The following is a 27,899-nucleotide window of genomic DNA, read 5'->3' as shown; positions in this document are numbered from 1 at the left end:
CTTAAAAACAAAGAAATGTAACAAGTAATATGTAATATATTGCTGTTTCAAGTAACTAATCCCAACACTGGTTTCCACCCTGTATATGTGTTCATACTGTATGTATACATGCCCGAACATGCTTGCGTGTCGGTGAGTGTGTGCGAGGGTGCGTGCGTGTATGTGCATGTGCACGTGTGTGCCTGCATCTGTGTGTGTGTGTGCGTCCGTGTCCTCTCTGATCTGTCCCCTTCATGCTACAGGATTGATTCCTCATTATGAGCTTCATTAATTCTGACTGGATTGTTCTGCACTTCTGTGTCTAGAATGGTAAAATGCAGGAGGAGCAGTCTGTCTGTCTGTCTGTCTGTTGTACAGGAGAGCTCAATCCTCATTTGTCATTTTTGCTGTCTCCTGCAGCTCTCCCAGGCACACAAGGTAAAGCCTCTCTCTCTACCGCTCTCTCTCTCTCTCTATCGCTCTCTCTTCCTCCCTCTCTCTCTCATTTCCTTGTCATTTAGAGAGTATTTACTGTGCACATTTGGACTATTTTCCATTATGGTGTATAACATGGATACATTATTTGAGGTGTTATATAGTTGCCATGGATCTTTGTCTGTAATCTGGTTGCTGAGGGTCCTTGAGTAGTGAGTTTCTCCCCTGCTGTGGAGTTAAGGCATTGCAGCAGCAGTTGAGACTGCTGTGATGTGTAAAGCTCTGCTTCTACTCAGTATGTGGATTGTCCGGAAATGTATGTGTATTGTGCACAGTACACACACGCACACACACACACACACACACACACACACACACACACACACACACACACACACACACACACACACACACACATACACACACACACACACACACACACACGGCCACAGAGGTAAGGGCTGGGGTGTGGGGGGGGGATTGTCCTCTGGCGTGTGTGCTCTTGTATCTCAGCCACAGAGAATCGCCATTCATCATTCTGTGGATCATTGCCTTTTATCTCCTCAAGCTCGTAATATAACTGACATTGGAGCGGAGAGAGGGAGAGAAGGAAGGAGAGGGGACGGGGGGTGGCGGGGCTAGCACAAGGTCGTTCCCCGGAAAGTTCTCTTGTGTCTACCGCTGCGTGTACCCAGTGTGTCTTTACTAAGCTCCTCTGATGGACTGGGGGTGTTCTACCAGGGTCTACCTGTACAGGTGAGACTAGGCTTTGGAGGCTGTTGCTCAGGGAGGAAGCGGGTTGGTCGATGGCGAGACCCTCCATCAGTCATTTTGTCGAGCAGCCAAGACGATCCCACCCTAGTAACCGTTCATTGCCTCTCTCCTACGCACGTGCACGAACACGCGCACACACACACAACAGCCAAACATGTAAGCACGCAAGCACACACATACACAAATAGCCACACGCTCACCATGGCTGCGGGAAGATGTTTCGGGGTGGGAGTGCGCTCATTTGGTGGATTACATTTTTCACTATTTATTTATAATTGTTCTATTCATTATTTTTAAATTGTGATTTATCAGGGTGTGCTGCGGCACCCTTAGAACCTCTACTTCCAGCGGCTATGACCCTCACACACAGTGCACTCACAGCTGTGGCCGTGAGCCTCTGAGGTGAGGGAATAGCAGACCTAGTTCCAGTGAGCTCATGTGTTTAATCATGTCAGTTCTCATCCTGCTGAACATAGCCCCGCTCTCAAAATGAAGACACGCACATGCACACGCACACGCACACGCACACGCACACACACACACACACACTGGGGATCGCTCTAAACTGGAGCTTCACTATGCATTTACTGTAAAACCACAAACCACAAGCAATATTTACCATAGATTTACACGGCAGACTCACTTCTATTTTGTATAAATAGAATTTGGCGACATTTCTACTGCACAGTGTTCAGTGAAATTTATTTTGGTGAAATGACTGGACTGTAAATGTGTTGTGGTGAAGCCTACTTGGTCGGGATGGACATTGGTGCATATATTCCTCTATTGACACCGAATCGCATAGCATTTAGCATCAGTCAGACATGGAATAATGTAGCAACAGCCTCTGATGGTTAACATAATTGGAAAATCTCGATTGCAACCTCCTCGCGTCCTCTCTCCTCATCTCCCTCTCAAAACCCATTGGAGGAGAAGGTCAGAGGGGAGGGACCTCTGGCTTTCTTATCCAATGGGTTTTGAGAAGGAGACAAGGAAAGAGGACGTGAGGAGTATGCAGTCGAGATCGGTCTTTGCCACTGTCTGTCACTGTCACTGTGTTCCATCTCAGTCCAGAAACAAGAAGGGCCCTAGCCTGATGACCACTGTGGCCATGCCTGTGTTCAGCACCAAGAACGAGACCGTAAGTGTGTGTGTCTGTGTGTCTGTGTGTCTGTGTGTCTGTGTGTCTGTGTGTCTGTGTGTGTGTCTGTCTGTCTGTCTGTCTGTCTGTCTGTCTGTCTGTCTGTCTGTCTGTCTGTCTGTCTGTCTGTCTGTCTGTCTGTCTGTCTGTCTGTCTGTCTGCCTGTCTGCCTGTCTGTCTGTCTGTCTGTCTGTCTGTCTGTTATACTTACTCTTTCTCTCCTCTCTCCTCTACAGAAGAACCAGGGTATTCTCCTAGGGGTAGTGGGCACCGACATTCCTCTTCAGGAACTCATGAAGATCATCCCTAAACACCTGGTACTGGGTTTTCTAACCCATGTTTATGACCCATTTGATGCCTTGTCATTTCCTGTTGTACTGTACTCTACTTTATGTAATCAAGTGTCTCTATATTGGAGGTCGACCGATTATGATTTTTCAACTCCGATACCGATTATTGGAGGACCAAAAAATGCCGATACCGATTAATCAGCCGATTTTATATATATACTGTATATATTTGTAATAATGACAATTACAACAATACTGAATGAACACTTTTATTTTAACTTAATATAATACATAAATAAAAATAAATTTAGTATCAAATAAATAATGAAACATGTTTAATTTGGTTTAAATAATGCAAAAACACAGTGTAGGAGAAGAAAGTAAAAGTGCAACATGTGCCATGTAAAAAAGCTAACGTTTAAGTTCCTTGCTCAGAACATGAGAACATATGAAAGCTGGTGGTTCCTTTTAACATGAGTCTTCAATATTCCCAGTTAAGAAGTTTTAGGTTGTAGTTATTATAGGAATTATAGGACAATTTCGCTCAATACCATTTGTATTTCATATACCTTTGACTATTGGATGTTCTTATAAGCACTTTAGTATTGCCCGCCTAATCTCTGGAGTTGATAGGCTTGAAGTCATAAACAGCGCTGTGAAGCAAGCATTGCGAAGAGCTGCTGGCAAACGCAGGAAAGTTTGAATGAATGCTTACGAGCCTGCTGCTGCCTACCACCGCTCAGTCAGACTGCTCTATCAAATATCAAATCATAGACTTAATTATAATATAATAAACACACAGAAATATGAGCCTTAGGTCATTAATATGGTCAAATCCAGAAACGATTATTTCGAAAACAAAACATTTATTCTTTCAGTGAAATACGGAACCGTTCCGTATTTTATCTAACGGGTGGCATCCATAAGTTTAAATATTTCTGTTACATTGCACAACCTTCAATGTAATGTCATAATTATGTAAAATTCTGGCAAATGAATTACGGTCTTAGGCAGAAATGGTCTTCACACAGTTCGCAACGAGCCAGGCGGCCCAAACTGTTGCATATACCCTGACTCTGCTTGCACAGAACGCAAGAGAAGTGACACAATTTACATAGTTAATATTACCTGCTAACATGAATTTCTTTTAACTAAATATGCAGGTTGAAAAAAATATACTTGTGTATTGATTTTAAGAAAGGCATTGATGTTTATGGTTAGGTACATTGGTGCAACGACAGCGCTTTTTCGCGATCGCGCTTGTTAAATCATCACCCGTTTGGCGAAGTAGGATGTGATTCGATGATAAATGAACAGGCATTATTTGCAAACAGGACAAGCTAGTTAAACTAGTAATATCATAAACCATGTGTAGTTAACTAGTGATTATGTTAAGATTGATTGTTTTTTATAAGATACGTTTAATGCTAGCTAGCAACTTACCTCGGCTCCTTGCTGCACTCGCGTAACAAGTGGTCAGCCTGCCACGCAGTCACCTCGTGTAGTGTAATGTAATCGGCCATAATCGGCTTCCAAAAATGACGATCACCGACTATGAAATCTTGAAATCGGCCCCAATTAGTCGGCCATGCCGATTAATCGGTCCGCCTCTACTATATATATTGTTTTTGTGCCTTCAGCTGGGTATCCACGGTTACGCCTTTGCCATCACAAACAACGGCTACATCCTGACCCATCCGGACCTGAGGCCACTGGTAACACACTGTCTTTTAAACCCACTCATACACTATGTCCCCTGCCTAGGGTTGTAAAATCAAAGGTTTCCTCAGAAATAATGGTTAGAAGATTCAGGATTTCCTGCTTATTCCCTCCTTATACCGGGAATCGTCAAAGCAGGATTTCTGGAAAACCTGGGAATTCTGGGAAAGTTGCCTGAATTTTGCGACCCTACCCCTACCCCTGTCCCTAACCCCTGTCCCTAACCCAAGCCTTGCCACAATGCACTAACCCTAACCCGCACAGCCTTTACACATACCAACCTCTGGAGTGGTTAAACAGCTACAGTACATTGCAGTTTTCCCCTCCCCACTGAAACTCCTCCCAGAGAGTCCTAGCAAAATCTTTTTTAACATTTATTTTTAACATTTTAATTGAAAACAATCACAGTAAGGTACTTAATTGTTACCCAGAAATTATTTGATGTTGAGATACAAATGGCTACATTGGACCTTTAAAGACATGCTCCGGAACTTTGGCGACTACTTAACGACTACTTCCCGCTTTGGGCCAGATGTGTTAGTGTGTAGTTCATACATGCATAATCTATGAGCAGAATTACTGTCTTACCTCAATTAACCACAAAATCCCTAGTTAGTTTTTCTGGAAGCTGTGCTGCACTATTTTCCTTACATTTTCCCCCATGTGGGTCAGCCTCCTAGCAATTCGAGTTCCAGCCAATGAGCTTCTGCCCCTCACCATTTGAGGGAACACTAGCAAGATGCACACACAGCAGAGCAAGAGAGAGAGAGAGCGCAATGACATGTTGCATGTACAGTATGTGTACATACGGTGTATTAGGAAAGTATTCAGACCCCTTGACCTTTTCCACATTTTGTTACGTTACAGACTTATTCTAAAATGGATAAAAAAATGTTTTCTCATCAATCTATCCACAATAGCCCATAACGACAAAGCAAAAAACATGTTTGTAGAAATTTTTGCACATTTAAAAAAAAAACTAAACAGAAATATTACATTTACATAAGTTTTCAAACTATTTACTCAATACTTTGTTGAAGCACCTTTGGCAGCGATTACAGCCTTTAGTCTTCTTGGGTATGACGCTACAAGCTTGGCACACCTGTATTTGTGGAGTTTCTACCATTCTTCTCTGCAGAGCCTCCCAAGCTCTGTCAGCTTGGATGGGGAGCGTCACTGCACAGCTATTTTCAGGTCTCTCCAGAGATGAGGTTCAAGTCTGGGATCTGGCTGGGCCACTCAAGGACATTCAGAGACTTGTCCCGAATCCACTCCTGCGTTGTCTTGGCTGTGTGCTTAGGGTCGTGTTCCTGTTGGAAGGTGGACCTTCGCCCCAGTCGGAGGTCCTGAGTGCTCCGGAGCAGGTTTTCATCAAGTATCTCTCTGTATTTTGCTCCATTCATCTTTCCCTCGATCCTGGCAAGTCTCCCAGTCCCTGCTGCTGAAAGACATCCCCACTGCATGATGCTGCCACCACCATGCTTCACCATAAGGATGGTGCCAGGTTTCCTCCAGACGTAACGCTTGGCATTCAGGCCAAAGAGTTCAATCTTGTTTTCATCCGACCAGAGAATCTTGTTTCTCATGGTCTGAGAGTCCTTTAGGGGCCTTTTTGGCAAACTCCAAGCAGATTGTCGTGCCTTTTACTGAGGTGTGGCTTCCGTCTGGCCACTCTACCATAAAAGCATGATTGGTGGAGTGCTGCAGAGATGGTTGTCCTTCTGGAAGGTTCTCCCATCTTCACAGAGGAACTCTTGAGCTCTGTGACCATCGGGTTCTTGGTCACCTCCCTGACCAAGGCCCTTCTCCCCTGATTGCTCAGTTTGTCCGGCGGCCAGCTCTAGGAAGAGTCTTGGTGAATCCAAACTTCTTCCATTTAAGAACGATGGAGGCCGCTGTGTTCTTGGGGACCTTCAATGCTGCAGATATTTTTTGGTACTCTTCCCCAGATCTGTGCCTCGACACAATCCTGTCTCGTAGCTCTATGGACAATTCTTTCGACCTTATGGCTTGATTTTTGCTCTGACATGCACTGTCAACTGTGGGACCTTATATAGACAGGTGTGTGCCTTTCCAAATCATGTCCAATTAATTGAATTTACCACAGGTGGACTCCAATCAAGTTGTAGAAACATCTCAAGGATGATCAATGGAAACGGGATGCACCTGAGCTCAATTTCATGGCAAAGGGTCTGAATACTTATGTAAATAAGATATTTTTGTTTATTCAATTTTTATAAATTAGCAAAAAATTCACCCAAAACTGTTTTCATTTTGTCATTATGGGGTATTGTGTGTAAATTGATGAGGATTTTTATTTATTTATTTTAGAATAAGGCTGTAACTGTAAATTTGGAAAAAGTCAAAGACTCTGAATACTTTCCGAATGCACTGTATATGACGTAGTATACCATTTTCGCAGACAACCTTTTGCTCGTGAGCATTACCTGGATAAAAAGTAAAGTATAGAAAAAGTACCGGAGAATCTCTTTAAATAAATAGTGTAAATACAGACACTGAATGCCTGTGTTTTGAAAAACAGAATGTGTCCTTTTCTGTTACATGACAGACTATGTTGACCACATACACGTAAAGAGTGTGAGTGTGTATTACCGAGGAAGTTTGGGAGGCTCAATCTGTAATGCCCACCTTTTCCTTTGATGTATGCATGCAGGGAGGGATACAGGCCATTGCTACTACTGTAGGGCTGGCTGGCCCTGGCTAACTGAGCTAACACTAACCCAGAGGTAACCCTCCTGTCCTGTAACTGTACCATACAGAGACTAGACCACAGACACTCACTCTCTCTCTGGGACCCTGCATGGGTTCCACTGGAAACTGGTGCTAGTGGATCTGTGTGTAACAGTGTCTATGTGATGTTAGTACCTCTCTGTGACACTGTGTGTGTTTGTGTGTGTATATGTGTTTTACAATGTGTTGGTTTTCTACGTACTGTAAGTGTGTGTTTCTCTGTGCTGTGACTGTGGTTGTCTATTTTGAGATTGTACTAGACCCTACTGGACTTTCTGTGTGGGACTGGACATGTTTATGTTATTGGTTGTTGATTGAACTGATCAATTTGGGATTGAATTTGGGGAGTTCTAGCCTGGTGGAACCAGCCTGATCTCACGATAGCTCACATTCCGTTTGAGCACAGCGGTCAGTCTGCTTAATCTGGCTAGGATTGTTCTGGTTTTGAGCAAGACCGTGTGAACGAAGCCTTGTATAGGTTCACTCTTAACTTAGCTGTGCACCCAAACCATCCACACCGAAATCTAGACTTCCTCAACTGTTCCCATCAAATGTGTGTTCCTCTGTGCCTCAGTACCAGGAGGGCCAGAAGAGGAGGAAACCCAACTACAGCAGTGTGGACCTGTCAGAAGTGGAGTGGGAGGACAAGGATGACTTTGTACGTCTAAATCATGACGTAACAAAACATTTGACACACACTCCTGATAAACTACTACTGCCTTAACTATACTTAAAGGGATACTTCGGGGATTACTTTCCAAGAGTCAGATGAGCTCATGGATACCATTTTTATGTTTCTGCATCCAGTATGAAGGAAGTTAGAGGTAGTTTCGTGAGCCAATGCTAACTACTGTAGCGTTAGTGCAAGGACTGGAGGTCTATGGTATCTACTAGCATGCTAGCAGTCACCTTAGACTTCCAGTCATTGTGCTAACAGTAGTTATCAATTGTGCTAATGCTAGTTAGCAACTTCCTTTAAACTGCACGCAGAGACATAAAAATGGTATCCACAAGTTCATCTGACTCTTAGGAAAGTAGATAAAGGGCTTCATTGACAAAATCCTGAAGTATCCCTATTTATTTAACCTGGAACGTCCACAGTAAGAATTGCCACTGCTTTCCAGGGAGCTCTGGGAAGCTGTATACTCTAAGACAGCATGGACTCTTTTCATCTTGATAAATATCCTGTTCTTATGTTTCAGCTGCGTAATGCCATGGTCAACAGGAAGACTGGGACATTCTCCATGGAGGTGAAGAAGACAGTGGACAAAGGGGTGAGACTGAAAATTAAATTATGACTCTGACAATTAAAGAAAAGATGACACTCTCCTTTTTGAACCCTTAAGGTCTAAGGGCCCGGGGAATGGGTTAACATATAGAATTGTTTTAAATCAAATCAAATGTATTTATATAGCCCTTCTTACATCAGCTGATATATCAAAGTGCTGTACAGAAACCCAGCCTAAAACCCCAAACAGTCTCCCTTGATCCTAGGTCCTGGCAGAGTTGTGCAGACTCAGGGCAACTGAGCTTTGGAGGAATACGCAGATTTAAAGAGGAGTCCGTAATTTGCTTTCTAATGATCATGATCTTTTCCTCAAAGAAGTTCATAAATGTATTGCTGCTGAAGTGAAAGCCATCCTCTCTTGGGAAATGCTGCTTTTTAGTTAGCTTTGCAACAGAATCAAAAATCAATTCTGGGTTGTTCTTATTTTCCTCAATTAAGTTTGAAAAATAGGATGATCGAGCAGCAGTGAGGGCTCTTCAATACTGCACGGTACTGTCTTTCCAAGCTAGTCGGAAGACTTCCAGTTTGGTGTAACGCCATTTCCGTTCCAATTTTCTGGAAGCTTGCTTCAGAGCTCGGGTATTTTCTGTATACCAGGAAGCTAGTTTCTTATGACAAAGGTTTTTAGTTTTTAGGGGTGCAACTGCATCTAGGGTATTGCGCAAGGTTAAATTGAGTTCCTCAGTTAGGTGGTTAACTGATTTTTCTCCTCTGACGTCCTTGGGTAGGCAGAGGGAGTCTGGAAGGGCATCAAGGAACCTTTGGGTTGTCTGAGAATTTAAAGCATGACTTTTGATCATCCTTGGTTGGGGTCTGAGCAGATTATTTATTGCGATTGCAAACGTAATAAAATGGTGGTCCGATAGTCCAGGATTATGAGGAAAAACATTAAGATCCACAACATTTATTCCATGGGACAAAACTAGGTCCAGAGTATGACTGTGGCAGTGAGTAGGTCCGGAGACATGTTGGACAAAACCCACTGAGTCGATGATGGCTCCGAAAGCCTTTTGGAGTGGGTCTGTGGACTTTCCTACACTGAAATTACCCTTGCCTAACGATTGCGTCTGAAGCTGGGCTTGCAGCACAGCTATCCTCGCCGTAAGGCGATCGTTCTCCTGTATAGTATGAGTACAGCAACTGCAATTAGAAGGCATCATGTTAATGTTACTACTTAGCTTCGGCTGTTGGAGGTCCTGACGAACCCTGTCCAGATAAAGCGTCGGGAGTGAAAAAGTTGAATGAAAAAAAGTTGAGTGAGGGAAAAACTAAAAATATAAATGGGAATTAAATAGTAAAAACCGTAAAGTTGTCAGGTAGCAAAGTAAGGTTAGCAACAAAACGCACAGCAGCACGTAAACAAGTCTGCAAGTTGTGACCGGAAATGACACGTCACTCATTTTTGAGTGATATGAGTTTTTAAGAAACTCATACCAAGGATCATTTAGCTATTTGATTTAGAATTTTAGGACCCCTAAAAAAAAAAGTTGCAAAAAAAGTTATTTCATAAAATGTGGCCTTACTGCTATCAGCCCATAGGAACACATTGAATACATGGCAAAACAGATAGTCCAAAAAATAAATCAAAAGGAACTACATTTTGTTGTGTCTGTCCTATATCTGAGAGATCTAAGAAAGATCAGGATATCATTCAAAAAAATAATGTTTTAACCAAATGTAACCACTTTTTGTTCTAAACTACTTCCATATATACTTCCATTTCTTTTTTAAACTGGTACTGGGCTACCTTCAGACGAGGCTTATGGGGTGGGCTTCCTAGAGCAAAACAACCAGCATGTATGTGTTCGTGACAGTCTCACCTGTTAATGGTGGGGTCATATTAGTGCAAAGTTTCCCAAACTCTGTCCTCATTTTTTCCCCCTAACACTACGCAGCTGATTCAAATTATGATGATTAGATAATTATTTGAATCAGCTATGTAGTTCTAGGGCAAAAAGACTAAAAGTTCACCCCTTGGGGTCCTGAGGACCGAGTTTGGAAAACCCTGTATTAGTGTGTAGGGTAAACTTTTCGGATGCTACAGACAAGAAGTTGGCAGATCAGTGGTGCCGACTGACGCTTGTGGGGGTCGTAGAGCAAAACGGAGAATGCCATCGTGTTTGTGAGAATCTCATCTTCGGACGCTACAGACGTTTTCGTTAGAAGACCGATTTGCGGGATGTTTCCTGGTCCGACAAACACTGCAGATTCGGAAAGGCCGACATCGGCGGATGCAGTGGATTGAGACGCAGCCCATTCAAAACAGAAGTCTCTAGCGTAAACAGACATATTTTTTATGGGGATTCTTTGATTATGCTAATTCGATTTCCGCAGGGGCACGGACATCGACATTTAATGAGATCCACTGGACGAGTCCTCATTCTCCATGATTTCCATGTGTTTTCAGAAAAGACTCCTGAAGATGCACAATGACTATTTCTACACTGAAGTCAAGGGAACTCCCTTCAGGTGAGGCGAGATGCTTTGAAAGTAGGGTACAGACACTTCCTCAGTTTTTCAGCACATCCATTTATCTTGATCAATTCTCTGATGTCCTTCTGAGAGTTGACACGATGGCTGGTTCAGTGAGTGTGTAAGTGCCATGTGTCTCTGTGGGCCCATTTCCCAGACAACACCTAGTCCAGTGGAGGCTGCTGAGGGGAGGAAGGCTCATAATAATGCCTGGAACGGCGCAAATGGAATGGCATCAAACACATGGAAACCTTGTGTTTGATGTATTTGATACCATTCCACCTATTCTGCTCTAGCCATTACCACAACCTCCTGTGGCCTAGTCCTAGACTGAAAAGCAGTTTAACTTTTAGTTAAGAACGAATTCTTATTTCCAATGACAGCCTACCCCGGCCAAACCCTAACCCGGACGACGCTGGGCCAATTGTGCGCCACCCTATGGGACTCCAAATCACGGCCGGTTGTTATACAGCCTGGAATCAAACCAGGGTCTGTAGTGACGCCTCTAGCACAGAGATGCAGTGCCTTAGACCGCTGCACCACAGTGGAGAATCCCCACTGAACATTATTTTTAGTCCAGGACTAGGCTTTATTCTGTGTTTGGGAAACCAGCCCTAACAGTAACTGTTGACTTCTCACTGCTGCTCACCCTGCCGTGTGTTTCTGTGTTCAGTGTCGGAGTGGCTTTGTCTAGAGGCCATGGCAAATTCTTCTTCAGAGGAAACGTCTCAGTGGAAGCAGGTAAGACTCACTCACTCACTCAACGAACTATGAAAGCTTCATCAGTTTCATAGACGTTTACGGAGTTTCTGTACCTGTGGTCTGCCTGTTCTTAAGGCCATATATCAGTGCACTCAGCCTGGCCCTGTTGAAGCGTCACTTATCTGACGGTCATGTGTTTTGCAGGGCTCCTTGACCTGGAACAGCCAGATGTTGCGCTGGCAGATGAATGGTAATACAGGGGGTTATGGGTAATGTAGGGGGTTATGAGCTTGGGATTGATCAGTCAAGCATTATATAGGTTATTGCTTTCTGTGGGTGTGTTTGTAAATTCACTCTGGAATGCCAGAGTGCGCTCAGAGTGCAGACACAAACGAGAGAACACTGAGACCTGTCATATTCAACGAGTGTTTGCGCGTTCGTAAATTTCAGTTATTCTGCGCTCTGGCTCACTCAGTCAAGAGTGCTCTGAAATCTGAGTAGATAGAGGGAATTTATATGAACGCACCCTGTATGTCTTAGTAGGTATGTTATGTTGAGCCGTGTGATATAACAGCATGTCTGTCTGTTATGTTCTGTTCTGTTCAGCTGAAACGCAGCAACATGGGTTATTTGCCTGAAATAGTGTGCCACTTTCTATATTTGTCTTTCTGTAATTTAGTTTAGTTTCTGTTGGTCAGCTCCTCATCAAGTGTTTTGGGTGTGTGTCTACCTATTCATTTGACAGGACATATTGCAACACTGATGAGCACCATGAGCACCGCTCCCTCTCCCAGATCCAGGCCATTAAACTCTACCTGACCGGACGCAAGCCACACATCAAATGTAAGTTACACCACACTGGGATCTATAGGCTACTGGGGTTTCATTATATATCTTGGGAAATCATATAACCTAGCCGTAACCGTAACCCTCACTTCAACCCCAACCCTTAACCCTAACCCTATATCCTGTTTGTAGAGGACGTGGTAGTGTGTTTCCAGGACTGAACCACTCCCTCTCTGCCATAGGTGACAGAGAGCTGATCCAGGAGGTGTTGTTTGATGCTGTGGTCACAGCTCCACTGGAGGCCTACTGGACCGGCCTGGCCCTCAACAAGTCCGAGTGAGTCTAGCCTACTAACTCCTGAACATGAACTAACTCCTCCTCAACTCCTTTATGCAACACACCTCCCTCTGTTGCTCTCTCACAGCTCTTACTTTGTGGGGTTGGTCGTCGTTACAAACAGTACTAAACATCAACATCATCAGCATGTCACTAGGTCTCTCTGCTTTGATTACCTGTGTGGTCCCCGCTGTAATGCTCGTCATTGAAGGGGGGCCAAAACGCAGCGGGTAAAGTGCTCATCCTTTTATTTATTAAAGAAAACACTTAATCAATACAAAACAAATGACGAAAACAGTCCAGTAATTTGCATAGACTATACTAGAAACAACCACCCACAAAACCCAGTGAAAACAAACAACTAAATATGGCCTCCAATTAGAGACAACAACAACCAGCTGCCTCTAATTGGAGGTCATTGACAAAACTCACATAGAACTAGAAAAGCTAGATAAACATAGAAATAAGAAAACTAGAACCTAAACCCACAATACCCGACCACACAAAACAAACACCCCCTGCCACGCGCTGACCAACTACAATGACATATAACCCCTTTTACTGGCCAGGACGTGACAGTACCCCCCCCCCCCCCCCACCCCTGCGCCTCAAAACAAAACCCACAAAAACAACCCCAAACCTAAAGGGAGGGAAGGGAGGGTGGCCACCGTCAACGACGGTTCCTGTGCTTCACCCCGCCCCTTCCCAATCCTCCCACCACAGAGGTGGCTCTGGCTCTGGCCGTAGCTCCCGTTCAGCAGACTCTGGGCTGCATGGCATCGCTGGAGGCCCCGGGCTGAGAGGCGTTGCTGGAAACCCCGGGCTGAGAGGCGTTGCTGGAAACCCCGGGCTGAGAGGCGTTGCTGGAAACCCCGGGCTGAGAGGCGTCGCTGGAGGCCCCGGGCTGAGGAGCGTCGCTGTAGGCTCCTGGCTGAGGAGCGTCGCTGGAAGCCCCTGGCTGGGGAGTGTCGCTGGAAGCCCCTGGCTGAGGGGCGTCGCTGGAGGCCCCTGGCTGAGGAGCGTCGCTGGAGGCTCAGGGCTGAGGAGCATCTCTGCAGGCTCCAGACTCTAGGCAGTCTCTGCAGGCTCCGGACTGTAGGCCGTCTCTGTCGGTTCCGGACTGTAGGCCGTCTCTGTCGGTTCCGGACTGTAGGCCGTCTCTGTCGGTTCCGGACTGTAGGACGTCGCCGGAAGCACTGGACGGGGAACTGTCGCTGGAAGCTCTGGACGGGGAACTGTCGCCGGAAGCTCTGGACGGGGAACTGTCGCCGGAAGCTCTGGACGGGGGACTGTCGCCGGAAGCTCTGGACAGGGAACTGTCGCCGGAAGCTCTGGACGGGGAACTGTCGCTGGAAGCTCTGGATGGGGAACTGTTGCCGGAAGCTCTGGACTGGGACTGCGCACTGGAGGCCTGATGCGTGGGGCTGGCTTAGGAGGCGCCAGACTAGTAACCTGCACCACAGGGCTAGTGCGAGGAGCAGGAACAGGACGTACTGGGCTGGGCAGGCGCACTGGAGGCCTGATGAGTGGGACTGGCTTTGGAGGCACCAGACTAGTAACACGCACCCCAGGGCTAGTGCGAGGAGCAGGAACAGGACGTACTGGACTGGGCAGGCGCACTGAAGGCCTGATGCGTGGGACTGGCTTTGGAGGCGCCAGACTAGTAACACGCACCCCAGGGCTAGTGCGAGGAGCAGGAACAGGACATACTCGACTGGGCAGGCGCACTGAAGGCCTGATGCGTGGGACTGGCTTTGGAGGCACCAGACTAGTAACACGCACCTCAAGGCTAGTGCGGAGAGCAGGAACAGGATGCACTGGACTGGGCTGACGCACTGGAGGAAGAGTACGAGGAGCAGGAACAGGATACACTGGGCCATGAACCCTCACCGGCGGTCTGATGCTTGCAACTTGCATCACCGGTCCTGGCTCAATGCTGGCTCTAGCATGACACCTGTGAGGAGCTTTCACCAAGCGCACCGGGCTGTAGCTGCGCACTGGTGATACCGTGCGTATCTCCGCATAACACGGTGCTTGCTTGCTCCGTCGCTCCCCATAGTAAGCACAGGTGCTCCTTCGTGCCCTTTCCGCCAGTACCTCTCTCCGGAATCTCGCGTCAAGCTCCTCGCTTGATTCCTTGACTGGCTCCTCTTTGCTCCACGGCTCTGTCCTGTACGCCAGGGAAGTTAGGTCAGGGCTCCCCACTGACTCAGCCCAACTCCCCCCCCAACTTTTTTTGGGGCTGCCTCCTCACCTCCTGAAATGGAGGATATAATGCCTCATACCTCCATCGTTCCCTCTTAGCTTCCTCCATCTCCTCCTTCGGGCGCTGGTACTCCCCAGCCTGGTGCCATGGTCCTTTACCGTCCAGGATCTCCTCCCATGTCCAGGACTCCAAATAGCTCTCTTGCTGCTCCTTCCTCTGCTGCTTGGTCCTTCTTTGGTGGGTGGTTCTGTAACGCTCAGCGTTGAAGGGGGACCAAAGCGCAGCGGGTAAAGTGCTCATCCTCTTATTTATTAAAGAAAACACTTAATCAATACAAAACAAATGATGAAAACAGTCCAGTAAGGTGCATAGACTATACTAGAAACAACCACCCACAAAACCCAGTGAAAAGAAACACAGCTAAATATGGCCTCCAATTAGAGACAACAACAACCAGCTGCCTCTAATTTGAGGTCATTGACAAAACTCACACAGAACTAGAAAAGCTAGATAAACATAGAAATAAGAAAACTAGAACCTAAACCCACAATACCCGACCACACAAAACAAACACCCCCTGCCATGCCCTGACCAACTACAATGACAAATAACCCCTTTTACTGTCCAGGACGTGACACCCGCCTCTTCCCACAATCCTCTCTACTCTGTGGTCTCGTGACTAATATGCTGAACGTTTTACTTTTTTTTTCATTGTTTGTTTGTTTCCATCACCCCAACAGGAACTCAGACAAAGGAGTGGAGATTGCTTACCTAGGCACACGCACTGGCCTCTCTAGAACCAGCCTGTTTGTTGTCCCAGAGCACCTATCCAATCAGTGAGTACGATACTGAGCATCTGGCCAATCAGTGCAACAACTGAGACAAAGCAATGTACCAGTGACTTGTACTTTCACCAGTGACTTGTAGTTTCTCCTCTGACTCCTTCATGTCTTCCTGTGTCTCATCAGAGACTTCCTGACGGCGGAGGATAAGGAGGGGGTGTTCAACGCTGACCACTTCCCTCTGTGGTATAAGAGAGCAGCAGAGCAGGTTCCCGGCACCTTCGTCTACTCGATCCCCTTTGGAGGTATGGAGACACTTACACAAAATGTACCTTTACTCTATGTCCAGAATCCCCTCACCCGAAACACACCCGCTCCTAACACAAGGTGTTACACCATTTACTTGCACTGTATTTTAATTATGTTGTCTTTGAAATACAACTTCATTCTACTTGAATCAATATTCAGTTTCTCTAATATACAGTAGCTCACTCTCCCTTATTTGTAATTGAGTGTCATCTGTAGCATATTTTCCCCACACCCCACTCAATAGATCTCTTTGGTTAACCCTGTGTACTGTATCTCTGTGGGTTACCATGGAGATTCAGTGTATCTGTGTCTCTGATATAAGGTGGAGTTAGCCTCTTCGCTCTAGGAGACCTGCACACATTAATCTGGTCTCCCGTCGCTGAAGGCGACATCCTGAACGCCGAAAACATATTTACCAGCCTTCTGGTTTATCTATTTCTGATCAACTTTTCCTGTCACCGAAGGCAAATCTTTAATCCAGAATGCCTTACCAGCTTTCACAGACTATACACTCTGTGAAAAAAGACATTTAAATCCAACTTTCCAGAGTTGACCAAATTCACACCATATCGCCTGTGAAAAGGCCGTACCTATTCACTGACAAAATCATAGGCGGGATAGCACGAAATGAGACGCAGAGACGTGTGAAAGATTAGTGCAATATGTGTGGGTAGCTGGACAGGTAGGATGACTGACAGTGAGGGTGAACAGGTGGTCACGGGTCAGGTGACAGAGGAATGGATGAGACTGAGGCAGGAATTCCTTTAACCATAAAGTGGTATATTTACTGAGTAGTGTGGATTCATGGACGCACAGAACTTCTGGATTTGACAGGGTGAAGGAAGAGAAAGCAGCGCGATCAGGCGATGGTGATTTCCTCCTTTTATGGCGTGGAGATCTGTCGGACATTTCCACCTGACCTAATTAAAGCACCCCTGGCCCAGCTGAGTAAGTGGCAATGAATTAAAGGATTATTCCACCAACTCCATGGGCTTTTTCTACAGCCACCCCGGAAATTGGTTAATTTCCACACTCCTCAAAAAAGGCTCATTGCTCCCCGTCCTCTGTCATCTCAGGGAGAGGAATTAGTCGGGCAACTGGCTGGATATATGTCCGGTTCTTTACCTGGATCTCCACCGATCTAACACGACCATCGGTCCCAGGCATGATCTTAGTGATACGGCCCACAGGCCAGGAGGCTCGAGGCAGCTGAGGGTCCACCATCATTACGACTTGGCCAGTTTCCAGGCTGGCCATTTCTCTCTGCCATTTCCCTCTGTGCTGTAGACTTGGTAGGTAATCCCGAATGAATCGGGCCCAGAAATGGTCAGCCAAGAGCTGGCTGTGTCACCACCGGCGCCTGCCAACGAGGTTGGTATCAGCGTACATGACGCATCTCGGCGTCCCATCAAGAGCATATTTGGTGTAACCGGATCGGGGTCAGCGATGTCTGCAGAGAGATATCCCAAGGGTTTGGAGTTCAGTATCCCTTCCACCTCTATCAGGACAGTCTGCAAGACAGTTTCCGTGACAGTTTGGTCCCCCAGTACGACTCGTAAGGCCGTCTTTACAGATTTGATCTATCGCTCCCATGTTCCTCCAAAATGAGGAGCTCCTGGAGGGTTAAATTTGAATAAGATTTGTTGGTCCATCAGCTGATCCTGGAGGCTGGGTTCCATGGCTTGGAAGGCTTCTTCTAACCTGGCTTCTCCTGCCTTGAAGTTTGTGCCTCTGTCAGCCAGGATCTCGTATGGTTTCCCCCGTCGGGAGATAAACCGCCGTAGGGCCATGAGGAAGGCTTCAGTATCCAAACTCTCCAGTAGGTCCAGTTGGACACATCTAGTGGTCAAACACTTGAATAGAATGCCCCAGCGCTTTTCCACTCGACGACCTAGCTTGATCGTCAAGGGGCCAAAGCAATCGACTCCTGTAGACCAGAACGGTGGTTTGAGGGGGCTTAAGCTAGCAGGGGGTAAATCTGCCATTTTGGGCACCGTGGCTCTGGCTCGCCATCTCTGACATTCCACGCAGGCGTATTGGTGCTTACGAATGGCTCCTCGTCCTCCAAGTATCCAGTACCTCATCTCCCCATAGACTCTCTCTGGCCCTGGTTGGAGAAGCCTCTCATCATAACTCTTGATGAGGAGCCTGGTACTAGGGTGTCTGGAGTCAAGGATAATTGGGTGGATAGCATCGGGATCCAAAACTTCTGCTTGGCGCAGCCTCCCTCCGACTCTGATCACTCCAAGGATTTGATCATATTCTGGGGCAAGAGAGAGAAGACGGCTGTCCTTAGCTACCTCCCTACCGACTTTCAGAGCTTTTAGCTCCTCAGGGAAGCTAACTGCTTGTGCATGCTCAAGGAGTAGCGTCTCTGCCACGAGGGAGGTGGGTATGGAATCCACCCCATCTGAGGTCTGGTTTGTGGCGGTGATCAGATCCGGCAGGGTTTGGGATTGTGTCATGTCAGGGAGAGCTGTTGTTGGTTCCGTAGAGATGCTGTAGCATTGGGCGGACTTCCTTAACTCATGAGCTTCAGTTGGTTGCGGAGGGGCTGCACGCCTGGGGGCTGTCGGCCACTCGTTCTCTGGTTGGGACAAGAATGGTGGCCCCAAACTCCAGCGATGAGGTTGAGCCAGTTCCTTAAGTGTTTTACCACGAGTAACGTCATCAGCAGGATTGTTTACGCTGTCAACATACCTCCAGTCTTGGACTTCTGTTAGGTCTTGGATTTCCGCAATGCGAGTTCCAACGAACACCTTATACCTGCAGGACTCCGACTTGAGCCAGGTCAATACAGTAGTTGAATCACTCTAGTAGATGACCCTTTGGATTGGCAAGGTGAGCTCGGCTCGCAAGGTTGATGCCAACTGGGCTCCGGAAAGGGCAGCACTGAGTTCCAGCCTAGGCATTGACAACTGCTTCTTGGGTGCGACCCTGGACCTGGCCATGACGAAGGATACATGGATGTGGCCTGCCTTATCCTCCACTCTTAGATAGGAAACCGCCCCATAAGCTCGCTCTGAAGCGTCACAGAACACATGCAGTTCAAGGCATGATCCCAGTTGGTCAGCACAGGGTGGTACATAACATCTTGGCATTTGGACTTCAGAGAGCTCCGATAACTCTGTTTCCCAACAGATCCATTGTTCCACTAGGTCAGCCGGGTGGATCGGTTCATCCCAGTCCCTCTTGGTCTGCCACAGGTCCTGGACTAAGACTTTGGCCCGGGTTGTGTATGGCAGAATATACCCAAGGGGATCGTATTGACTGGCCAGGGTCCGATAGATGGTGCGCAGAGTGGGGGTTTCGGTTCTCAGGGCGGAGCGGTGCTTGTACCCCAGGGTATCCGGTATGCAGCTCCATCTCAGTCCTAGAGTGGGCTCTTGTGGGTTAGCATCAGACTGCGATAGCCATAGTTCACTGCTACTAGACCTGGCTTGTGGCAGGAGGTGCTGGATAACCTCCGCTCTGTTACTCGCCCACTGTCGTACCTCAAATTCCCCTTTGGACAGGAGATTCCGTACTTTGTCAAGGAGTGCTTTCGCTTCAGCCGTGGATGGGACGCTCTGTAAGCAGTTATCCACATAGAAGGCATTTTCCACTGAATTCCATACTACTGGGTCACTGTCTGGGTGCTCCCGTGCGTGTCTCTGCAGAACGTATATGGCACAGCAAGGACTGCAGGTGGTGCCAAATGGGAGTACTTGCCATTCATAGATTGTGGGTTCTGCGTCTCGTTCCATATCTCGCCATATGAACCGGAGCAGTGTAGTGTCGGAAGGCAGCAGACGAATCTGATGAAACATGGCTTTAATGTCTACACTGATGGCTGTAGAGTGCTGCTGGAACCGGAGAAGGACACCGAGCAAGGAAGGACCTAAAGTTGGTCCGGGGAGTAGACAGTCATTCAGGCTTTGACCAGCAGCTTGGAATGAACAGTTGAAGACAAGTCTGTACTTCCCACCGTGTTGCTGGATAACATGGTGAGGGAGATACCAGGATTCGCTGAGTGCGTTTCCCTCTTCTTGAGTTGTCACTTTGGTGACATAGCCTGCCTTTACAAGGTTATGAATCTCTCGGTTATGAACTTCAGCAAGCTCAGGATTCTTCACCAGGCGTCGCTCCGTTCCACGCAATAGTGGGAGTACAGCCCGTGTCGTGGTTGCCAGAGGAGGATGGTTGGGCACCCGTAGCAGTGGGGTCGCGTACCTCCGAACGCCATCTATTTCAGTGGTGGTGGTGCGCTTCTCCAGGAGGTCTAATGCATAGGAGTCTTGTTTAGAGCGAGTGACCTCCTGTAGCTTCCGGTTGGAGAAGGTGTCCATCTTCCATAGCATCTCAACATTCCGAAGGAGGTCAGTAGCTGGACAGGGGGATGGAGCTGGATTGCTTCTTGTGAAGAGGACTTGCTGTGACTGTACAGCTTGGGTGGAGAGAAGTAAATGGGCTGGACTTTGCACAGCCCAACCCAAGGATGTATGGACAGCAACGGGCCCGCCTTCTGGTCCAGCTCGTATAGGCTCAGTCGGGGTGACGAGATGTGGGTGGTCTGACCCAATCAGGATAAGTGGAGCTACTCTGGCCAGGCTAGGAAGAGGCAATCCTCGGAGATGAGGATATTGTTTCTGTAGAACACTTGCCGGGCAGGAGTGCTCTGCAAGATTCAGGCCATCTGCCGTGAAGGCATTGGTGATAGTATAGGCCACGTCCCTGTTTCCTGAAGGTGAAATGCTGAAGGTCACAGCAGAACCTTTCATTTGGATATCATCATGTCGCACCGTTCTGAGATTAAGGGTCTCGGGGTCCCCTCCTGGTTAAGCTGTCGGGTGGCCGCCGGGAGAATGATTGTTCGTTCAGACCCATCATCTAGAACGGCGAATGTATCAATGCTTCTCCCTCCACTCCACAGAGTGACCTTGACCACCTTCAACATGACCCTTGGAGACCAGTTCTGCTGGTCGAGGTAGAGCTCCTTTACAGCTCCTACCATGAGCATACTCTGCTCTTTCTGTGCTTGGGGAATTACATCATGCAACACTGTGAGATGGATTTCCATACAGCGATTGCAGGGTTTCCTCAATGTGCAGGTCTCCGCCTTATGGCTACGGGCACACTTGTAGCATCGCTCGCCTGAAGTGATCCAAGCCTTCAATTGAGGTTGAGTAAGCTTTTTTACCCTGGGGCATGAGCCAAGGAAGTGCCCCTTACTATTGCAATATGGGCAGTAAGGCTGAAATTTGATGTTCTTGCTCTTGAGAGGGGTCTTCTTCCCGGGTTCCTCCCCGGCTTCACTATTTAAGTACATAGTAGTGGGAGTTTGCCTTTTCTGTCCCTCCTGGCGTTCAAACTCCTTCCTTCCCCCATAGACTATGGCTGAGATTGTGACCTGGTGAGCGATGCTCTTCGCCCTCGCTTTCACCTGCAACCATGCGGCCAGGTCTCTGAGAGCATAGGTCCTTCTCAAGCCCTCTTTCAGGATGCCTTTGTTCAAACAATGTTCAACTAAACTGTCTCTGAGGGACGCTGGAAGCTTGCTAAGAAGCCTGTCCACGTGGGAGCCACATTTCAGCTCGTTCCCATCTTATCCTTCAACGGATTGGAGTATCGAGGTCAGGGATTGGACAGCCAGGGAGAACTCTTGGAAGGCAGCATGGTCTCCCATTTTAATTGGAGACGTGTTCAGGATGTTGTTTAGTTCATTCTGGACTAGCTGGCGTGGCTCACCATATCTCGCTTTCAGGGCCTGGAGAGCGGCAGTGTAGGGTGTTGCGGAGTGCATAAAGGATTGGGCCAGCTTGTATGCACTGGGAAACCGCAAGTGATCCATTAGTACTTGTAGCATTCTGACAGATGACTTAGAAAACCCAGTAGGCTCTCCGAAGCCATTTCCAAAAGGACAAATTCACTCTCCTTTCCGCTCTCAAAGTATGGCAGTTTGGGTCTGGGAATTCCATAGGCTGAGGCTACTAGCAGTTTCATAATGTTGGCTCCCTCTTCTGGTTGCGTGAAGGATAAACCCGGGACTTCTGATGAGCCCACTGTGGCCTCATTGGGCCTGTCCCCTACTGTCCCAGACCCTCCATGGGTGGCAGCCGGAATTGGGTGAGAGCCCTCCCACCTGCTGTCTGAGGACTGGCCTGGTCCAGGCCCTGGACGAGAGGAACGATTTGCCATGGTTGGTAATTGGCGGAAAGGCGAAGGAGTGATGCTTTGTCCAGATGGAGGAATGCTAACTTCTGTCACTGGCATAGAGGGCGTTTGCGGAGTGGCCTGTCCCTCATGCTCCGTGTTGGCTGTTGACCTCGGAGCCTCTGGGGACTGTGTGCCATGCTGTACCAGAGGGGCAGATTGGGAAAGAAAGGCAGACAGGTCAGGTCCCTCTGGAGGGGTGGTCAGGTCAGCTCCCTGTTCGTTCCTCTCCAGGAAGGATGACACCATCCGTGCCTCCTCCAATTCCCTTCTTGCCTGACGGTGCCGTTGCTGCTGTGCCAGGTCCTTGGCAATGAATTCCCTTTCCTGTAGAGCTCTATGGGCCTGCACATCCAATAGGTGACATCGTTCGTCAGCCTGTCGTTCCTCCTCAATCTGACGCTCAATTTCCTCCAACGCTAATAGTTTCATCCTCTCTTGTAGGACAGCGGTCTGTGATTCGCTGAGGGCTAGGGAATGGCGGCTGCCATGGCCACATCCAAAGGGGTATCCACTGGTCGAACTCTCACTCCGTCTAGAGTGCCTCGGCGATTTCCCTTCAGTTAAGGGGTGAGCGGAGCCGGTCTCAGGAAGCTGGTCGACCTGTGCGGTGGGAGGTACCTCCTCCATAGGTTCTTCCTGTAGACCACTTTCCCGTCCCAAAGCAGTTTCTGGTCCTTGGTCCAGAGGGGATGGTTGATGGCTGAAACGTACAGCTGATCCATCACCAATTTGAGCTCTGGTGGGCTTGCCCTTGGATGTGGGAAACTCAACCACATAATCCTTGAGATAACCAGGTGCTTGCCTGGTTCTCCTGGTACTACTGGTGGTTGAGGATGAAGCCTTTGTTACTTTAGGCTTAGCTCCTGGACCTTTTCTTTGTTCCAAGACCTTTCCCTCCGCTGCTCTCTCTTCCTTTCTCCCTCCTTCCAGTGGAGACAATTCCTCCTTCTCCCCCTTCATTTCCTTTCCACCTGTCTTTGGTTCCGTCATCATCCGGTTCGAAGGACCATTGAAAGATTAGTGGAATCTGTGTGGGTAGCTGGACAGGTAGGATGACTGACAGTGAGGGTGAACAGGTGGTCACGGGTCAGGTGACAGAGGAATGGATGAGACTGAGGCAGGAATTCCTTTAACCATAAAGTGGTATATTTACTGAGTAGTGTGGATTCATGGACGCACAGAACTTCTGGATTTGACAGAGTGAAGGAAGAGAAAGCAGTGTGATCAGGCGATGGTGATTTCCTCCTTTTATGGAGTGGAGATCTGTCGGACATTTCCACCTGACCTAATTAAAGCACCCCTGGCCCAGCTGAGTAAGTGGCAATGAATTAAAGGATTATTCCACCAACTCCATGGGCTTTTTCTACAACGTGACTTCAACAAAAAGAAGGACACTGTAATCGATGTTCTTCTTTCAAGTCTCCCCGGGACCGTACAAACAAAGGCCAGGGTAATGGCTATCAAAAAAATTATATAAATAAATAAAAGAACAGTTGGTGCCAAACCTATAACAGGGAATCCTACTGTCCTGGAATTTATCATAGTCTCTGGCTCATAATCACTCTCCCCCCTCTGACCCTTCAGGGAGCACAAACAATAACCAGTCAATTGGCCTCAGGTGAGCTCATCAGTAGTGGCTGTACTGCGGCCCACCTACAGCAGAGGGCGCAGTCGGACCACTTGACCCGGCAGATCCCTCACACACCCTAAAGCCAAAGGTTTGTTGCCAGCTGAGATCACACGGTAATCTTGCATGGCGACTACTACGGAGTATGGGGACAAGGGAGTGACTTCTGGAAAATGTGGATTTAAACGTCTATTTTTACCATAGTTCACACATTTTATAGCCCGTACCGATCGGTAAGGCATTCCGTATTATAGATTTGCCTTGTGACGGGAAAAGTTTCACGGAAATAGGTAAATCAGAGGGGCTGATGAATATGTTTTCGGGGTACGGGATGTCGCCTGCACTGACAGGAGACTAGATTAATGTGTACAAGTCTCACTGAGCAAAGAGGCTAACTACACCCTATATCAGAGACACAGATACACCGGATCGTCATGGTAAAACCTATCAGAGACACATTGAATTGAATCGCCATGACAACCCACAGAGATACAGTACACAGGGTTAACTAAAGATATCTATTGAGTGGGGTGTGGGGGTGGAAAATAGGCTACAGATGACACTCAACCACAAGTTAGGGAGAGTGAGCTACTGTATATTAGAGAAGCTGGGTTGTTGTACAGCTCATCTCTCTCACTGCTGTCTGTAATTAATGTGCCCCACTTTCTTCCCACTGAGGGAAATAGAGGATCAGGATCTCACTGTTGTTCCCTGTTGTCTACCAGCCTCTACCTTCCTCTAACTGCTCTCCTCCCTTAGTCTGTTGTAAAATATCCCTCCTTTACTGTCACCTCCCCTGTTTAATACTATAACCTCCTCCAACAATCCCTGTCCCCAGAGGTTCTGTAGTGCTAGTACCAGAACAGGTTTTTATTTCATAAGAACACATCCCTCTCTCTGTGTCAGAATCACTTCTAACATCCTGGTTGTAGACTACTGATGGGATTCCATCACTGAGTGTAGTGCTGTGGGTTGCTATTGCCTGCTGAAGGCTGTGGGTATGGCGCCATCTTTTGGCTAGAAAATGATTATTCCCTTTTGTTTCTGTGACTTGGTTTTCCAGCTGTGATTATGCTGAGGTGCTGAGGGTGGAATGGAATATACAGTGTATTTTATAAGATCTATTGAAATAGTAGGAATTGTTATTTTCCATTTACAAAACATTTGTTGATTGAGGCTAATATCTGTGCTTCTCTGTGTTATTGTTTTACTCCAGGAAATGAGAATAAGAGTGTGGTTTTGGCCAGCACTGCCATACAACTGCTGGATGACAGGAAGTCGCCTATTGTTGCTTGTAAGCTCCCTGAAAAGCCCCTAACTTCTCCCTTAACTTCTCCCTAGCATAGAGAGCTACTGTACCTGTTATAGGCTTGTAACTATAAATCTCCCTCTGAAGACAAGTGAAGAAACTCTTTAATACATTTTTATTCCTCTTCTAGATGTACAGTGTGCTGACTGTGTTCTGTTTTTGTTAAAACCCACTATAGCCGTTGGGATTCAGATGAAGCTGGATTTCTTTCAGAGGAAGTTCTGGACCGCTAGTAGACAGGTAGACACACACACACACACACACACACACACACACACACACACACACACACACACACACACACACACACACACACACACACACACACACACACACACACACACACACACACACACACACACACACACACACACACACACACACACACACACACACACACACACACACACACACACACACACACACACACACACACACACACACACACACACACACACACACACAACACACACACACACACACACACACACACACACACACACACACACACACACACACACACACACACACACACACACACAAATATCCAGTGCTGTGAGACATGCTTTATGGATTATTCTAATAATTTATTCCTCTTATTGATTCGATCCAGTGTGCTGCTCTGGATGGGAAGTGCACCATTAGCTGTGATAATGAGGTAAGACCAGACAGTAGCTGTCTGTCACTGACTCATGCTACTTCCTGTTTCTTAGCCTGTTGTCCGTGTCTCAGCTTTTCTACTTCCTGTCTGTACTGTCTGTGACCTTTCTCTGTTTCCTCTCAGTATTGAATTATTAAATGATGTCATGCTTTGAAGATCTGAATTAATGTTCCTTTCTTTCTATCTAACAGGACATCAAGTGTTACCTTATAGACAACAATGGATTTATTCTGGTCACAGAGGACTACTCTCAGGTACCATTAATAATATACTAAATATGTGTGCGTGTGTGTCCTGTAGCTCCCCTGGTTCTTAGTATTTGCCTTTAAATAAACATCTTCTTCCTCAGACGGGGCTGTTCTTTGGAGAGGTGGAGAGTGCTGTTATGAACAAGCTGCTTCTCATGGGCTCCTTCAAAAGGTTAGAGGAGAAATCATGTTACAGTCATTACCCTGAACACACACACACACACACACACACACACACACACACACACACACACACACACACACACACACAATGAATGGTCTATTTTCTCCTCTCTCTAGGATCACTCTGTATGACTACCAGGCTCTCTGTAGAGAGTATGCTGGCAGCAGTGACAGTGCACGCTCTTTATCACATGTAAGTACTGCCCTTAAATATTTTCACATGTAAGTACTTCCCCTAAATATTTTCACATGTAAGTACTGCCCCTAAATATTAACACATGTAAGTACTGCCCCTAAATATTGTCAAATGTATGTACTGTCCCTAAATATTGTCACATGTACGTACTGTCCCTAAATATTGTCACATGTACGTACTGTCCCTAAATATTATCACATGTAAGTACTGTCCCTAAATATTATCACATGTAAGTACTGTCCCTAAATATTATAACATGTAAGTAATGTGCCTAAATATTTTCACATGTAAGTACTGTCCCTAAATATTATCACATGTAAGTACTGTCCCTAAATATTATAACATGTAAGTACTGTCCCTAAATATTTTCACATGTAAGTACTGACCCTAAATATTATCACATGTAAGTACTGTCCCTAAATATTATAACATGTAAGTACTGTCCCTAAATATTTTCACATGTAAGTACTGACCCTAAATATTATCACGTGTACGTACTGTCCCTAAACAACTCATCAGACTTACATACATCCAGTCAATGCTAATTATTTAATGTCTTCTCTCCCAGCCCTTCTCCATGGTGAAATGGCTCCTGACCAAACTTGTCATGTGAGAATAATAAAATAATCACCTTGATACGATAAAATGAGATGCACTGATTATCAACCACAGTACATATTATTTTATTATTATATCAATGTATGTTTGTGTTTTTCTCATCAGTTTCCTGCTGGAGTTCAACCTTTACAGCTGGTGGCATGTTGATCTCTCAGTCAAAGGTCAGTGTGTGCAAGAATATACCTTGAGGTGTGTGTGTGTGTGTGTGTGAGTGCTTGTACACATGCATGTGTGTGTGTGAGTCTTTCGTGTCTTTATTATGTTAAGATTTACATGTCCCATTTCCAGCCCAAAGGTCGAGGGGAAAGACCATGATGGTGCCATGTGACACGGAGTACCCTGCCTTCGTCTCTGAGCGTACCATCAAAGAGACCACGGGAAACATCGACTGTGGGGGCTGTGCTAGGTACTTGTAACACAGTTCCCTTACCTGTGTATTAGGCACCGATAAACTCACTTAACCTGTGTGTTGATGGTGTATACACAATACAGGGTAATTTCATGCGTTAGTTCTGGGATAGACAACTTACGGTGAAACTGGAGGACGCGCAATTCAAATAAATAATCATAAACATTATGGATATTAAACATTTAGGTACATACAAGCGTCTTATATCAGTTGAAAGCTTAAATTCTTGTTAATCTAACTGCACTGTCCGATTTACAGTAGGCTTTACAGCGAAAGCATGCCATGTGATTGTTTGAGGACGGCGTCCCACATCAAAATATTTTGCCATCAGCACAGGTTTCATAAATTCACAAATAGCGATTAAATATTCACATACTTTTTGAAAATCTTCCTCTGATTTGTCATCCAAAAGGTCCCAGCTATAACATGTAGTGTCGTTTTGTTAGATAAAATCCTTCTTTATATCCCAAAAAGTATTTTTAG

The 27,899-nt window shown here is 46.6% G+C and overlaps 1 protein-coding gene across 1 annotated transcript in view; it reads left to right on the top strand.

Annotated features, from left to right (window-relative positions):
• LOC115208209 (voltage-dependent calcium channel subunit alpha-2/delta-3) overlaps positions 1–27,899 on the top strand; it is a 65,798-nt gene that overhangs the window by 35,884 nt on the left and 2,015 nt on the right. The window contains exons 14-35 of the mRNA XM_029776070.1: positions 400–417; positions 2,258–2,329; positions 2,566–2,646; positions 4,260–4,334; positions 7,664–7,747; positions 8,292–8,363; positions 10,785–10,846; positions 11,523–11,590; positions 11,756–11,801; positions 12,297–12,394; positions 12,580–12,673; positions 15,620–15,715; positions 15,848–15,966; positions 25,009–25,086; positions 25,280–25,341; positions 25,715–25,759; positions 25,954–26,016; positions 26,112–26,182; positions 26,311–26,386; positions 26,958–26,998; positions 27,113–27,168; positions 27,296–27,413. Coding sequence (XP_029631930.1) covers positions 400–417; positions 2,258–2,329; positions 2,566–2,646; positions 4,260–4,334; positions 7,664–7,747; positions 8,292–8,363; positions 10,785–10,846; positions 11,523–11,590; positions 11,756–11,801; positions 12,297–12,394; positions 12,580–12,673; positions 15,620–15,715; positions 15,848–15,966; positions 25,009–25,086; positions 25,280–25,341; positions 25,715–25,759; positions 25,954–26,016; positions 26,112–26,182; positions 26,311–26,386; positions 26,958–26,998; positions 27,113–27,168; positions 27,296–27,413 — 1,595 coding nt within the window. The remainder of the gene's footprint in view (positions 1–399; positions 418–2,257; positions 2,330–2,565; positions 2,647–4,259; positions 4,335–7,663; positions 7,748–8,291; positions 8,364–10,784; positions 10,847–11,522; positions 11,591–11,755; positions 11,802–12,296; positions 12,395–12,579; positions 12,674–15,619; positions 15,716–15,847; positions 15,967–25,008; positions 25,087–25,279; positions 25,342–25,714; positions 25,760–25,953; positions 26,017–26,111; positions 26,183–26,310; positions 26,387–26,957; positions 26,999–27,112; positions 27,169–27,295; positions 27,414–27,899) is intronic.

This window comes from Salmo trutta, chromosome 14 (assembly GCF_901001165.1).
Source record: "Salmo trutta chromosome 14, fSalTru1.1, whole genome shotgun sequence".
Classification (NCBI taxonomy): Eukaryota; Metazoa; Chordata; class Actinopteri; order Salmoniformes; family Salmonidae; genus Salmo; species Salmo trutta.
Note: the sequence above shows the minus strand (reverse complement) of the source record. Positions and strands in the feature narration are given on the sequence as shown.